Below are 16949 nucleotides of genomic sequence, written 5' to 3'. Positions count from 1 at the left end.
ACAAGTTGAAATCAAACAATTTTTAAAGTTTTCTACATTATTTTCCTTTTACATTTAATAGGAAAAATATGTAATTTGATTTGGAAGACATAAATTACAAGTAACAGGTCTTAAAGATTATTCTATAACATACTCAGGATATGCCTCCAACACATACCCATCCTAAGTGGTGAGGTTATTTTTTGTGGTTAATGACCAGCTATTTGTCCTCCATTTGATGATTGATTAACTCATACCTGCAGCCCACAACCCCTTTGTCAATACCACTTAGGCCCAGGGTGCTGTGAAATCCATACCCCTAAGAAACTCAATAATAACAGACTAATAAAATACAATTCCTACTCAGTAAAAGAGAAAGACACTCCCCAATCACTGAAAAACAAGTATTGCTCTATCCTAAGGAAAAAATAGCTCAGTTTTGCCTTCCAATACAAAGATCAGATATCTACAAACTTTTCACGGCAATCAAATCTTGAAAGGTTGCTAACAAGAGAGGTGACTATATTTCCCTCACCCAAGAATGAGAGAGCAGCATCACTGTGCACGGGGACCCTGTGTGTTTTGTTTGGTCTTCACCCAGAATAGAGACTAACACAGAAGATAATGATGATACATGGAGCTGACAAATAAAATTCTGAGATGTTTGTGGACTATAAATCAAAACAGATAAATACACATGATTCTTGAAATTCCAGCTTTCACTTGACAAACTAAAATAGTTTTATAAATTGGGCTGTTTTTACATAATGCGATTGTGGGTAGATGTATTGTCCCAAAAGTTGAGTTCTGAATAATGCTGTTTTTAAGCTCAGATGGCCCCACCATCACCCCAGACCACATCTGGTGTGCTTCCTCTGTACCCGCCGCTTTACAGGACAGCAATGGGGAGAATTCTGGGTCATAGCAGAAATTTGGAGCTGCTCTGATGCATAAAGTCTGAAGCAGCACGAGGTCAGGAGAGAAGACACTTATGGGGGAAGAACTGGAAAGGGGTGTCTGGCAGCAGGAAGAGGATGTGGGGTGACAGGGAAAGTAGAATGATGAACCCTTGCTTTTCCTCCTTCAGCCCCATCAGCACCTCCCAACACAATGCTCTCCTCTGCTGCATCCCAACCAAACCTGCTTTTTCTCTTTCTTTATAGCTTCTTGAGCATATTGAGAATACCAAGAATTCTTATGCTCTGGCCCCTTCCCATCAATGTAATGCAACACCACTTTGCATTTCTGCTATACTACTTTAATTTTCCTTTTAAAAAATGCTTCAAGCATAGAAATAACCCACTTCCATTTGACTCATTGCTGTGTTAAATTAAACATTCTTCTTAATTAAGTTTAAGAAGAGTATCATTACTTTCATTTTCACAGTGAGATGTACTTTTCATTGTATTTGTACAAAATTCAGGAGCTCTTCATATCCCTCTGTCTCTTTCCGTCAAACCACATGCTTGTGACATTGTTTAAGTTGTTTTCTTAATCTATAGTTTAGTAAGGGTTCATCATTGGACAGTTGGGGAATGGCATGCTTACCTCTAGTATTAAGCATATACTGAATTAGATACAGTATCATTTGCTTGCCCTAAAGTCTTTGAAAATAACTGACAGTAAAATCGGAAGTTGAAGAAAAGTAGTTGGTGAAAATAAAGGAGCTATTTGATGCAGCCCAGTGTCGAGAGAATATTTGTGTTCTAGTCTGCTAGGGTGAGTGATTTTCTCCATTATAAAATAGGGGCAGTGAATCTATAATGGTTTGTGGTGGGCCATGATGCAACAATAAATATGAAATAACTTGGGGAAAAATGTTCTAGATAAATGCAAGATGCTATCACCACACTGCCATACTAAATGCACCGAACTTTTCTCGATGGTAAAGGCACTTACATTTCAGTGGGCAGTAGCCATACAGCTTGTCCGTGTCATAATCTGCAGTGGTTCCACACCAGAGCCATCCGTCCGATGACCCAACACTTGTGCAATCCGCATACCACTTGTTCTCAAACTTGAATGGAAATACACAGCTTGCTCCATTGGCATTGCCCAGTAGTGTGTACATGGCTAAAAGAAAAAGATTGACTTGAACTTAGAATTGAAGTGGTGCTTCTGCACACTGACTGTTCAGTAAGAACCATACCAAAAAATTGGTCTTACTCTTCTGATCACGCTTGACGTTCCCATGCAGGGGATTCCTTTTCATTTCTCTTCTCCCTCTACCCTGGCCTTTGCTAGGTATGTACAATAATCTGTACTGAGAAATGACTCTACCACCACTTAATTTCTGCTGTCTTTGGGAAGAGATTTCCTCTTTCTTCCTGCAGGGAAAATGCAGTTAGCTCAACTGACGTCAGCTTTTACTTCTGCATTGCCTCCAAAGGAGAGATGAGGTCGTCCCTCTTCATGGTTGGAAGTATAGAATTATGAACTCTCTAGATTGAACATTATCTTATGTAACCCAAAACACAATAAGTACTTACCTCCCCTACAGTTACTTCCTACTAAGCCAGCCTCCACTTGAGTCCCTAGACAATGGCTGTGGGGAAGGGTAGGATTTTGAGCATAACTCTAATCCACATCATGGAGGGAAATCACTCAGAACCATTACATGTCATTAACAATCAATATTGTTCCCTTTAAAAACTGAATTCAAACAGATCAAAATAAGAAGCTGTGGGTTCATCTAGAAAGGGAAATTGAAAAAACATAAAATCATTGTTCATTATGGTTTAGCTTAAGCCAAAAGGATTCGAGAAGCTCCCATCTTCATGGACAACCAAACTACTCACCTCATTCTCAAGTATGTTTAAAATTTCTATCTTTGCAGGGATGTTCCCCTTGGCAGACAATGACACTCTATAACATTTAGCCTCCTTCTACCAGTTGGCATTTGGTGGAATTGGTCTTGGGTAAGCATACTTTTTTCTTAACTAAGTTTTGCAGATTCTATGACTTTAGAAAGTTCTTAAAATTTATTTACATAATATAAAGTATGTAAAACACAGAGCACAGCACCTAACACATCTTAAGAGTAAAACAAATGTGAGGTTTTGGGGTTTTTTTTTTACTTCTTTTCCTTTCCCTTTATTCATAGTACTTCTATGGTACTTCTTAGAAACCAAGCTTATCTTAAAATACCTCAAAGTTACTTTTTTGTCAATTAGCTGGTTTGATTCTAGACCTTTTCCCATTAAGCTACAAAATTAGTTTTTCCAAATCACATATTATATAAGGAATAAGCTGGTTTCAAAAATAATCATGCCACTCTTATGCACTGGGGTACCTGTTCCTTCATATGACGAAAACCTGAGAAGACAACCTCAGGGTTAGTTCTCCTGTTCACTAGCCAAGGAGTTTTCAGTGCTGGGTTTGTAGATATCAGTCAGAGACGACCTTTTCAGGACTAACTTGACTTACTTCACAAAGCACTGACTTGGCCCTGAGAACCAAGCTGCACTCCAGCCCCTCCACTGACAAATCACAGAACTGCAGTCAGTTTACTCTTCTTCTTGTGGCCCAGACCTCTAGACAACCCTGAGATCCTTCTAAGCCCACAACTCTGACTCTGTTATCCTAAAATAATCACTGGTCTCAGCCAGTTTTCTTTAGAGACTCAACATGTACTCACTCTGCCTTGTTTCTCAGTGTTTATACATATTCCAATAAATGGATTCCAAGATCACTCTGAAGGGCTAGACATTCTACCAGGAAAATCTTAAGTACAGGGAGAGAGTTGGAGAGTATGCAAAGTGTGGTCAATGGAGCATCTACATCTAACCACCCCAGGCCCTTCCTCCAATGTGCTAATTTAGAATCTGGTTGGGATGGGGACCTTGGAATCTGCATTTTAACAAGTTCTCCAGATGATTCTGAAGCACATTGAAGTTTGAAAACCACTAGCCTAAACCCTATGCATATTTTTATCAAAGAAAACAGAATAGAAAGGGGAGAGGACTACAGAACCTCAGTGCTGTCTTTTAAAATAAAATAAGAAGTCCGATGTCTTAGCACCAATCTGACTTGTTGAATCCCCCAGTTAGGACTACTGTCCATCTGTGGAATTCAACTCTGTGCAGTCTAGTTCATCTCTATCCTACTCAGTAATTTCCCATCGAGTTTCTCCTGAAAGATCATACCACATAGGTCATCTCTCATGTAACTTTTAAACCTACGTTGTGTTCAGTAAGTGCCTTAGGATAATTTCTTTCTGAACCCTCCTTCTCATTCTTCCTTATCTACTGTCCCTCCTCTTTATATAGAAGAAAAATGGAAAGCTGATAAATTATCCCCTTACAAAGATCTGAACTGCTTGGCTCTACTTGTGATGATAGCTAGATTCGCCTTCGCAGGTGACCTCTTGTCCCAAAAGACAAGCACTCCCTCTGATCTTGAGTCATTCTAGATGACGCTTCACAGGAACCAAGAGTCCAAACCTGGAATGTGGTTTAACTCCATGTGACTCATGAGGCTTTTCTAAAGGGCTTCAAGTTCCTTCTTCTTTTTGTTTAGTCTTTTTTTTTTCTGTGCAGCCACCAGAGAATGAAATTTGGCCAAGAGAATAAATACTGTGATTTTTATTCAACCTTCAAAAGCTTAAGGAACCAACTATATGTAAAATTATTTCCTGCCCCACTAGTACTACCATTTTATAAAATAGCCAACTAAATATGGCAAATTAATCCCTCAACTTTTCAAATACACATAAGGTAACTAATCAGGAACATTCTGAAACCCAAATTATCAAGGATGCCAAGGTTCCATTTGAAACAATCTGACTTGGTAAAGAACATTGTTCCACGGGTCAATTCTCCGGGACAAGGAAAACCAAAGGAAAAGAAACATTGTTAAATTCATTTACTACTCAAGTGTGTAATGTCCAGTGGGAGGCTTTTAGTCAAAGACTATGGTGAAAATTAATTTCTAAAAATTGTAATCCATAGTTCAAAAAAATCTTAAAGTTTAAAAAAATGTCTTCCCATTAATTACAAATAGCTAATCACTGAGGACATTTTACCAAATTTACTCACTGCCATGTTCTCATAGGATACACAGTAGTTCAAAACACAAAAGTAATCAATTAACACCTCTAGTAGGGACTAAACAAGAATATGCTTATTTTCTGGAATTAGTTTCCAACTAAGAAAATGAAAAAATTGACATAAAAGTAAAAAAAAAATCATGCTTATTACCTTCATAACCTCTGGAACATAAATCATCAGTGGTTCCATAGATTCTCCATCTGCTCCACAAACCTGATCCTTTGTAAAGCATAATATTCTTTTCTTGTCTGTTGCCATAGTTAAAAAATAAATCTTCTCCTTCGATCCCCAAAAGTGTGTCATTTTTGCATTCCCATTTCTGTAATTCACTCTTCGAGTCACAGTCATACAGAGTGACAGCAACCCAGTCTGTTTTTGATGGCACCCCCAAGCATAATTTAAAGGCAATACTCATGATCTGGGACTCAGACACCCATCGGAATCTCTGTGCTTCAGTGTCTGGGTTGCAAACTGCTGTTTGGACTGCACTGGAGCTTATTGCTTCCACGCAGCGCTTGTGATCTTCATTATATATTAAAAAGTGCCTAGTGTCTGTCAAGAAAAAAACGAAGAAGAAATCAAGAAAGGATGTTTAAGCAGATACATGTGACAAAGACAACATTTTGGGTCAAAAGTTCCCAACATTTCCATTTCCCTGAAGACTTTTGGCAGGAAGAGGGATGAGGTTGGCTCTGCGTGAGCCGGTGCAGGGTGAGCCGGCGCAGGGTGAGCCGGCGCAGCTGCCTGCGGGGAATCCCTGAGGCAGGAAAGGCAGGCAGGGCTGAGTGCGGTGTTGAGTGCGGCACAGAGCCGCTGGCAACCGTTGGCTGTGAGGAGCATTAGGAAGAGGCCCGTCTTAAGCGCACAATAATTGTAATGAAGTAAACATGAACCAGAGCTAACAGGAAAAGAAATAATACCCATCAGAGAAAAGAAAATCTGGATATGAATACAGTAAGTGATAAAATGAAATACATGTATATCTTGGAATAGAATTTTCAAGCTCGACTCGCCCCTACCCTCTTTGAGATGGATGAAACTTATGCATAATTATTCTCATTATAACATTAGGGGTGTTTTTTCATAACTTAAAAAATAATTTTATTTTAGGAAATTTTATTTTTACTTTATGTCCAGCAAATTTGTGAACTATGCTTTCTGGGTATTCTGAGTCTGGGCAATAGAGCAATGTTTTGCTTTATGGCCCAGGGTAACTTAGAGACCTACCACAAACAGAAAAGTTAGTATCTGTATATGATTTTAATTTCAATTCATTGACATACTTAATCTCACCATTGTACAGCAAAGAGATACAATGATGTATTTAAAAGTATAAAAAATTATGAAGTTTGAAGTACAGGTTAAATAAATGCTTTTTTTATATCATCTAAAGTAATATTAATATGGCTAACTTCCCAAGTAATTGTTTCGTTGTGCTTGTGATTTAGAGATGGTGACTTAAATAATTGTGTATAGATGGTTTATGCTTATAACATATAGCTGCTGGCTGGCAAAACTCAACTTCCTCTTGCCAAAAAAGAAAAAAAATGAAAGAAAAAGAATCTGGTAAGCATATTTCTGTCCTTAAATCAGAATTGAATTGATGTTAAGGTTCTGCTTTTTTGTTGTTCTTTTTTTTAAGAATACACAAATCAAAGACACTACTTTATTTTGTGCCATAAATGTAAATTAAACACTTCTTGCGAAATTTTGCCAGAGGACAAAAGCCCAAGGGGGGAGGATTGGGGGGAGGAGGTGGAGTGGTGGGGTGGGAGAAAGTGGTGGTGGGAAAATGGAGACAACTATCCTTGAACAGCAATAACAAATTTTTTTAAAGGACTGAATTCAGAACATCTGCTTCTGTTGGCTTCCTTGGCTTTGACATGCGTCAACCCAACAAGCAGTGCAGGACTGAGTCTCCTCCCGTAGAGCTGACCTGCTGCCCAGGCGTGGCCTGATTTTGTTGCTGCCCATGTCCAAGCAAAGAGATTTTCAACCTGTTCCATCTCCTGGCACACATAAAGTAATTACTAAAATTCTGCAGCACACCAAAAAATATATTTTTAATGATCTGGCAAGAAAAATCGGTACAATCTTGATTTACAAAAAAAAAAAAATAGTAATTACCTACCCTTTTTGCTCCAAAGTGATGTTTTAAAAAATAGGTGCCCTTATTTGTATATAAGGATTTCCTGGTACCAAGAATTAACCAATGAGACACAACCTTATTATGCAATGTGACCAATACGATGCAATGCTATTATATGGCCTTTGTGTTTATGGTCCGAGGTGGGGCATTCACATCAGATAGCTATTGTTGTGTTGGCTGTTGTCATTTATTTATTTGAAAACCTAAGGGAAAGGAGGTCAGTGCACCTGACTGAATAGTCAGGTAGCGCATGTTTTGACAGTTTTTACAGCACAGCAATGGAAAAATCATTCTCCTAGCCTGACAAAATGAGTGCCTTTCTGCATTGGCAATAAAATTAAATTTTAAATAATATGGTGTTTTGTTCACAATAAAACACAAGAAATCAGAAAATGAAAAGGTTTTAATACAATTACTGTAATTTACTACACACAAATGCTAATCTAGACTCATCTAATCCAAAAAGGTAATAAATTCTGAAATTTTGTCATATATATATATACATACACATACACATGCTCGACTATGTTACCTTTATATTTAATTCATGTTTGCTCTTCCACCTATTGTTTTCCCATCTGGAATTCCCTTCCACTTTTCAGAGAGTTTTGTTCAGTAACATCTCATCATCAATAAATATATCTTCCACATCACACTTCAGTCATTGCATTGTATTGTCAAGCACTCAACACTTATTAATTGCCCAGATTTAGTCAACCAACAAGTTGGTAACTAGCCATTTAAAAAAGGTGCTTGAAAGTTTTTGTGTACAAGTAGTGCTCTTCTTTCAGAAGTTTTTATACATAATTGACTTTTATTCCACATGCTTCATTTTCATCTGTAGTTTGATTTTAATTTTACTCTAAATATGATGGTATTTCATGAGCATCAGTCTTCTCTTTCTTATTAATGGGACCATCATCCCCCTAGATCCTGAAGCCAAAGATGTAGGAGCCATCCTGCATCTTCAGTTTTCCTTTACTTCTTAGGACAAAAGCAGACTCTTTCCTCCACTCCAAAATATCCTGTGTTAATTTTATGTGTCAACTTGGCTAGGTCATAGCACAGATATTTGATTAAACTCCAGTCTATATGTTGCCATGAAGTTTCGATAAGATTAAGATTTATATCAGTAGACTTTGAGTAAAGCACATTATTCTTTCTACCGTGGGTGGGCCTCATCCAATTCATTGAAGGCCTTCAGAGAAAACAGACAGGTCTTTGACAAAGAGAAAATTCTGCTTCTAGACTGCTTTTGGACTTGAACTGAAATATCAACTATTTCTTGAGCTTCCAGTATGCTAGTCTACATTGGTAGATTTTGGACTTGCCAGCCTCCATGACTGCATGAGCCAATTTCTTAAAATAACTATCTCTTGAGAGATGATAGATGATAGATAGATAATAGATAGATAGATACACACACACATACACACATCTTATCAGTTCTATTTCTCTGGAGAAGCCTGACTACTAAGAAGCATGTACCCTAATTCATTATTTTCTCTTCATATCCACTGGCACTACCCTAGACCAACCCACTGTGGTCTTCCTCTGGTCTTTCTCTCTTTGAAATGGAATAATCAAAGAAAGCAATGCACCTAGGAGAAAATAACCAGCCTCCACGTCACAGCTCACTGACGAGGGCACGATCAAGCCAGGTCCCTCTGCCCCAACCTCCTCCCTCTCTTGCTCTCTTTCCCACCTTCAGCCACAAGGCCTCTCTCTTCCTCAAACACCTCCAGCTTGTTTCCACTGTAGAAGTGTCACATTTCAAGTTCCCTCTCCACAGAATTCTCATTAAAGTCCCAGCTCAAGTATTAACTCCTTAGCAAGCAGATTATCCTACTTTTACTTTTATTTTCTATATAATATTCATAACCGCCTTAAAATGTATTCTTTTAAAAAATTTACTTATATTTCATCTGTTTCTCCCTACTGGAATGTAAATTCCGTGAGTAGAAAGATTATCTTTCTGGTTCAGTACTGCATTCTCTCCTTTTGGGGCATAATAACCTTTCAATAAATAATAGTTGAATGAATGAAAGAATTAAATCTGAAGCATCTTCCCTAGTAAGCCAGGTATATTATTTTCTTTAATAATATATTAAGGATACTGGGTCTATTTAATATTTCTTTTCCCCCTGAAAGTTCATTTGTACTGAAGAGCAATTTGTAAATGTTTACGCTTATGACAAGAATGATTGGAAATGAAAAGCTTCGATTTCAACACAAACTCATCTATTCTTGCTTCATTTATTTATCTCTAACCCTAGGAAGCAGTGCAAGAGTGATACTGCCTTCATGAGACAATACAAGGTAATGTAAAATGACCCTTTTATGGTCCTACCTTCGCACGTTACTCTTCCCCCAACGAGTCACCCTGCAGTGCCGCTTTTACCATGTTTCTGTGCAATGTTGCTGGTTTAAAATGTCACACCTCTTCCTTTTAAACTGATTCAGGACTTGAACGAAAAGCAGCTTGTGGCATTTTTGCCACTATAAACCACACTAATCTTTTATACATATGTATCCATAGTCTACTTTTTTGTTTATACTAATTGTTTTGCAATAGAAATATTGCAGAGAAGCTGAACAAACAAGAACAGTTGGATAGCCACATTCATTTACCTGCAGTGTCATTTGTGGGCTCCAATGTGTGTTTCCTGCTTTTTAATACACGTCAGAAACTCATTCACAGAATTGGATTAACATCTATCTTACTCATCACACACTTATTTTCCAGCAAATATATTCTGGGTACCATGCTGAAAACAAAACGGGAGACGAGTCCCCTGACACACTGAACTCACACTCTCCTGTGTTTCATTCATTGAAGAGCAGAAAATCAAAACTCAAATTACACTGAGGGAAGAAACAATGTGTTTCAATCCAATATCTCAGTTAAAAATAACTGATATCCAATAACATGGGTGTGAATTTTTTTAATGAGTTTTAAATTACTCTATAACATTGAGCAAGTCACTAAATTTCCAAACTTACTACCAAAGAAAACTAGGTTATTAAAGATAACTATTTAGATATAGAACTCTGATATGCTACATTCCCTCATACATTTTTAGACCTTCCCCATTATCAATAAATAAAATTGCTGACATGAAAAAAGAAAAGAACTCCTGGAAGATAAAGAAGCTTGATAAGAGTAAAGTCAGTGGGTGCTTTTTAGCAGATGCTGTCTGACTTCCACTTACTTCTTCTTGCCTTTTGCCGTTTCAGTGCATGCAGCCCTGCTCCCCAGTGGCAGGACCACAGCACAGGGCCTGGGGGTGTTGCCTGACCACCAGAGTCCCCTATTCCTGCACACTGTGGGGACCAGAAGAGTCAGAGAACCAATGCCACCTGGGAGTAGAGTAGTCCTTCACCAGGGATCGATGGGAATTGATGAATAACATCCTAAGTAGGTCCTTACACCCCGGGCGGGATGACTGAGGCACATATTATAACATCGCTACCCAGAGCACTCCAGTAGGGCTCAGCTCCCAGTGTCTACGTGGTAACTGGCTCCCTAACACACCCTATGTCGGGGCCTTCCCTTGTGGTCTCACTGTCCCCCTCCTTTTCCAGTGTTATCTGGGACCACCTCCCAGATAAACTACTTCATTCAAGTCATTGTCAGAGGTCAGTACCTTAAGCAACACAGACCAAGAAATCTGTCTATGAGCCTGTCAGTGAATATAAAACCTACACATGTGTCCCCAAAGAACTGAAATTAAGTGAAAAACAAAGATTTATCATGTGCCAAGTATATACAAAAAAAAGCTATGCCAAGCACTGGGGGGAGGGGGTAGACAAGGATCACAGTTTTAGGTTTGGCAATACTGAACCAAATATTATAGGAAAAATTGAGAATTATTTTATTTTTCACTTGAATCCTTTATTCATCGAATATTCAGAGAACCTACTATTTTAAGTCACTGCATTTGGGCATTTAGGGAGGTACCCACATGAAACCATATGGGTAGTGACCTTAAAGAGAGAAACAGAAGCCAGGATTAAGAAACTCTGCCAGCATCCTGCCTTCCTCCCTAAAGATTTGAATACGTACACCCCTCCTGGGTCCGTTCACGCCCGTCTCAGCAGATCGCCCTCGGACTGCTGATCCCCTCACCCGTGCCCTGGATTCCATCCCCTCCTGCCTCTGCACGCTCTGTCCCTTCCTTACTTTCCTGTGTCTATAACTTCACAATACCAGCTTCTCCTTCAATGTTAAGACAAGCCAACAAAGCCTGTAGGTAATAAACTGACACTACACCCCTCCTTCTTTTTCCATGCATAGCCAAGCTAACTAATTAATTCATTTTTATGTATCATGTCAATCTGATCATGACATAACCAGAACTTCACTCTTCACTAGCTGTGTGACCTGAGTCGAGTTTCTAAACAACTCTGGTCTTCCTTTTCCCCATCTGAAAAATAAAGGTGAAATAACAGGACCTGCTGGTGGAAGTGAGAATCACATGAGATCATCCAGATAAAGCGCTTAGAGCAGTTCTGACACTCTCGAGAGAAATTGCTCGATACATGTTAGTTCGTTATTATCACTATCTTGAGAAAATCAGTATTGAAGACAGTGTGAAATGGTTCAGGGCCGGATGAGACTAGAGAAAACAGAGAGCTGTTGCAGCAGCCCAGACAGAGGGACAAAGGACAGACAACGGAGACCCAGAGTTTCCGTCCTCAGGACATAGATGATGTAATGTAGAAAAGTATGTTCTTCGGGGTCAGCAAACTTGGAATCAAAGTCTGGTTTCACCATTTACTAGCTATGTTGCCTCAGTTAAATTAATCAAGCTAGCCTCAATTTCCTCATCTGTAAAATGGGGATCATGATGCTTTCTGATAGAGTTGCTGTGAGCTTCTAAATGAGATCTTTTATGTAAAGTGCACCACATATTATCTGCAGATAGTAAAACACTCAAATGTTAGCCTTCTCTTCCCTTCTCCAAGTGAAAATTCTAGGCAATTGATACAAATAAAGCGACTAAGGCCTTCTTTGACATGCCGTAGTTTTGAAGCACATTTATTTCTTTCTTGATCAACACACTCCAGCTGGTAAATTATATCTACTTCTTAGCCTCAGAGCCAGAAGGCCACAGTCAAGAATTAGCTTCGGTTCTTCCTGGCTAGCTGACTTCTAACAGTTTTCTCACATAGTAAAAAGTGCGTGGTAACCTCACCCATTCCACCTCAAGAGGTTGTTGTGAGGATCTGATTAAGGATCTGAAAGTGCCCTGTGACCTTTATTTGGTTTGTAATTGGAAGACTTTGTCTTCAAATTCTTTTTTCTTTTGATGTCAGTTTCAGTTCTCTTTGAAAGGGCCCTGTTTATTTCTTCCTACTCTCCTTTCTGTTCCATCTAATTTTCACTGTTTTCCTCTGGGGACCAACCTAACCATACAATTTGTTTCATCCAACAATGCTTGATAGTAGCCAATAGGTAAGATGTCACCACTGCTCTAGAGATCAAAGTCACCATTTCTTTTTTTTTTTGCTTCACAGTCACTGGCTAGTGAGAGCAGCTTTTCCCAACTCTGCCCTCAGCGGCGTCACATTGGTTGTCTGAAATCAACCGTGGTGGGATTGTTACACCATGGAAATCTGTAAATGCCACACATCAATGTGTTTTTTCTTCTGAGAACCATTGTTATGTTTACCAACACACCTTGCTAGCGAGCCAAACTAACCCATTTTGAGGTAGACTTCCCTGCTGTGGTCCAATCTCTGTGTCTAAGCAACTTTCACTGCATCTCTCATTTAATTGTATCCCCTCTGAGATCTAAAATTGACACCGAACACAGTTCCACCTGCTGAAGGGATAGCAGGGCAAGAAGGAGGGTCCGAAGGGAGGGTGGTGGCTCATCTGTTACCCTGGGCTCCTGGGTGTGACAGGAATGCTCACGGGAGAGAGGTTCTGAGTGGAAAAGACATACGTCACAAGGAAAAAGGGAGACCTTTCCATGGTTTTCTCAATTAATAAAGGGTTCTGAAGATTCATTCATACATCCTAGCATCTCCTGCTAACTAAGCAGGTGTTCTGCTTTTATTCAGACATCACCCCTTCTCATGTGCCACTTAAGTCAAGAAAAACTAAAATATGAATTATAGGCTCCCCCCAAAAGTACTGAAAGGGGCTCCCTTACCGACATTTTTGTTTTTCATTCTCTAACTAAACAAATCTGCAGCACCTCCCTGCTTCTCGCACATTTGTGTCTATTGTGGGGAAGACATCCATCAGAACAAGGCGTCCTGCTGTCTCAAGGAGGGGAAACTTTTTAAGCAAACTGAGAAACACTTTTTCCCCCAAAGCCTTAAGTCAGTTTAAGGAAAATGAGGGGCTGTATGTGAGCTGCCCAACACGGTATCCACAGCCCCGTGGGTCCGTAGCACGCTAGACACGAGGTCAGCGTGACTGGAGATGTGCTGTAAGTAGAGAACACACCCAGATTTTAAAATTTTAATTTTTAATGTTGACTAAAAATATGTTGGCTGTATTGGACTAGACAAAATATATTCACAAAACCAGTGTCACCTATTTGTTTTTACATTTTTTAATGTGACCACTAATGTGGCCTCGTAGGTTTCCATTGCCCTGAGCTGAGTTAGGGTCCAGGTCTCAGACGCAGCCCTTGAACAGGTCATCCAGCTTGTGTCTGAGGACCTTTTGTGACAGGGACCTTTCCCCTAAGCAGACTATTCTGCTGGAGCACACCCTTAGGAGATTTTCACTGCTCCTAGTTTTAAACTGCAGGGCCCCAAGGAACATATTAATCCACCTCACAAAACAGACTTTCTGGATGGTCTCAGGGATGATGTCTAGCCCCATGCTACAGCCTTCTCCCTCCAGGTGAAGCCGCTCCCCCTCCAGCATCACCGGCTGGTTGAGGTGTAAGTAGCTTTGCAGCCAGGACTGAGGTGCAATATCTACTCGGGCTCCAGGAATCTTACTTCAGCATTGTTTCTTGGGAAGCCTGTCCTTAAATACTTAATAGACTACTTTATTGGACAATTACTTACTACCACATGGAAAAAAAAGTCACTGCTTTAGCTAACACTGATGAAGCCATTCCCATGGACCATAGCAAGTGCTAAACACTTACTTATTGAATCTCTGCAGCAAGGGTCGGGGCAGGTAATATTAAGCTCCCCATGGTGTACACAGAAGCCCAAAAGAAACCAAAGCCCAAAGAAATAAGTGGCTTCCCGGCAAGGTGCAAACCATACTGACCTTGCTTGTGTTTTTATACTCGCTACTACTCAATGCTTAGTACAAGTGAACATTTTCTGTGACCAGATCCTTTCTCCTTGAAAAGCTTCCCGACTGTATGGGAGCTCCCATCTTACCGTGCCCTCCACCACCTGCCCCCCCCCCCGCCTGCCCCCACCCCGCAGTGGCGTGGAGAGCCACTGGCGCAGTGCCAGTCGGTGTTTGCAGATTTGAGAGAAATGAAGAGGGATTGGGAACCAAATACTTGAAGTCAAAACCCTTCTTATTTCATCTCAAAAGAGAACTGGGAGCTTTCTAATATTTTTTACCAAACAATAAAGAACTGATGAAGTAAGAATATAAAGTTAACATTAATTTCAGAAAAAGGACACATCTAGGCAGTGAGTTTAAACAGTTGTTCTTAATCCTTAAAGCCTGCGTTTTCTAAAATGACAAATATCTTCTAAATGTCTATTTGTGTTTTATAATAACAATTTAAAAAACACTTTTGTATCAACTTTTATTAGGCATATAATTCTTTTAAAATATTTTGTTTTGAATCACAAGAATATGCATTCTTTAACAAAGATCCTTTATGATCAGAACAAGAGAGAAAGGAAAAAGAGAGCTAGAGAATTGCGAGTTAAAGTTCTTCCAGTCACTCTCACTCTGAAATCTAATCAGGTTAAGTCTAGGTGAGCAACTTCTAACTGATGTGCCACACGAAGTTGTAAAACGTGCAATACCTGACTATCTTAGTCAGGTGTACTGACCTCTTCTCCCTTAGACTGTCAAATGAAGAAAAGGACAAGAGACAACACAAAATAGCCATCAGTGTGAATGAATCAAAATTATACCTGTTTTTCATCAGATTAACAAAAAAAACATGTTTTGGAGTGTGCTGCAATATTTCAGTAGTATATGTGTGCCACGAGATGAAAAAGGCTGAAAACCACTGGTCTAGAGAAAAGAAAAGAGAGACTCAATGATGTTTTTGAAATAATTTGAAAGCTCTTCAATATGTTCATGAGAAGTTACCAGTCTCCAAAAAACAAGAAACAAAAGAGAAGACAAAACACAGACATATATCAGTTTGAATGACTTGGGCTGCTATTTCCTAGCAGTAAAAACAAAGAATAATTAAAATGTTTCCTAGGAAAAAAAACAGGTTGTGAAAATCACATGGAATGCTTCTGTTGGTCCAGGGTGATCCTGCCCTTAGACCACAATGAGCAGAGAGACCAGAGCTGCCCCCTTTCAGCCACGCACACTCAGAAGAGACTTGTTGGGGGTTAGAGAGAAACACTAGCAAGTGACAACTGGAATGCACAAACCATAGAAGAGCCCCTGAGAGTGGGGCAGGGGAGGAACAACGGGAGATGAGAGGGGTCGAAGGGAGACAGGCCCAGGGAGGCAGGTCCCCGCCCCGCCCCGCCTCCGGGCCTGGCATGCCCAGGCAGAAGCTGCAGGGTTCCTGCAGAGGGGTTGGCTCGGGGAGTTCTGCTGTTCTCCTCACCTCAGGGATTGAAGTCCTTCACCAAGGATTTCACCAGGAATCCTTCACCAAGGACCCCCCAAAGTAAGGTGTGCCATCAACCCCGGGTGCCCCGTCGGAAAACTTCCACCCCAGAGCTGACTTACCCAACAGCTGCACAGCGACTGGAGTGAGAGACAGGAAAGTCAGGAGCAGAGACAGCCTCATGGCCCAGAGTTTATCCTTCCCCTCTAGTGATGGAGAGGAGAGGCCACGGAGGGACCCAAACAAGGAGGGCGCTGGATCACCCCTTCCCCTGCTCCACTCTCAGAGCAGCCTGCTGAAAAGAACGGTAGAGGAAGCCCTCGCTTTTAAAGGGCTTCTGAAATTAGGGAAAACCTCCAATAAGGAGATATCCTGTCACATGAGGGAGGTTGGAGAAAACAGGAATTCAAAGTTACAACTTTGCTGGGTAAGCTAACTTCTGAGAGGAGCAGACACGGTGGAAGGGGAGAACTGGGCATGTGTGGGAGAGGGGTCACCACAAGGGGAGAAGGGAGAGGGCAGAGGGTGATGGTGGAGGAGGAGGAGGAGGAGCAGGGCAGAAGTGAAACAGCTTTAGGTCTCACAGCCTTTTCCGACGGGGGCTGTGTGGAGAGCCAGCTGGAGGCCATTACCTGGGTCAGATGGCTGAGGTTCCCTCTAGGACGCAGCTGAGCCCAGGGTCCCTGGACACAGGGACAGAGCAGGCAACCCCGCTCTCCAGAGACAGAAATGGCAGGCGCCAAACAAGACAGTTTATGGCAGAAACATGTTCTTAATGGCTGGAATCCATCCCCCTTGTTTTCCATAATCAGTGCTTTTTAGGGGATCTCTTTTTCTTTGAAGGCTTCATAAGAAACTGGGCACACGGAGCTTTGTTCCTTTAGCCAGGAGAACTGTGAACAAGAGGCTCAGAGCTGAGGGCATTACCGTAATGCTGGGAGAGAGAAAGCTCCAGAAGTCTTTCTCCTGAAAGTTCTGGAGAAGGCCAGAGAAAGCTCCAACAAAGGGTCTGCAGTAAAGCTTTGCTGC

At 40.6% G+C, this 16949-nt stretch overlaps 1 protein-coding gene across 1 annotated transcript in view; it reads right to left on the bottom strand.

The window, feature by feature from the left end:
* MRC1 (mannose receptor C-type 1) overlaps nucleotides 1–16289 on the bottom strand; it is a 79447-nt gene extending 63158 nt beyond the window's left edge. Inside the window, exons 1-3 of the mRNA XM_037150736.2 lie at nucleotides 16043–16289; nucleotides 5178–5579; nucleotides 1879–2052 (exon numbers count right to left, since the gene is read on the bottom strand). Of these exons, the coding sequence (XP_037006631.2) occupies nucleotides 1879–2052; nucleotides 5178–5579; nucleotides 16043–16103 (637 nt within the window). The 5' untranslated portion in view covers nucleotides 16104–16289. The remainder of the gene's footprint in view (nucleotides 1–1878; nucleotides 2053–5177; nucleotides 5580–16042) is intronic.
* Nucleotides 16290–16949: the final 660 nt, after the last annotated feature.

The sequence above is a fragment of the Artibeus jamaicensis genome, unplaced genomic scaffold, assembly GCF_021234435.1.
Source record: "Artibeus jamaicensis isolate MK-2021 breed Jamaican fruit bat unplaced genomic scaffold, CSHL_Jam_final contig_867, whole genome shotgun sequence".
Lineage (NCBI taxonomy): Eukaryota > Metazoa > Chordata > Mammalia > Chiroptera > Phyllostomidae > Artibeus > Artibeus jamaicensis.
The sequence above is the reverse complement of the archived record's forward strand: the minus strand, read 5'-3'. Positions and strand labels throughout refer to the sequence as shown.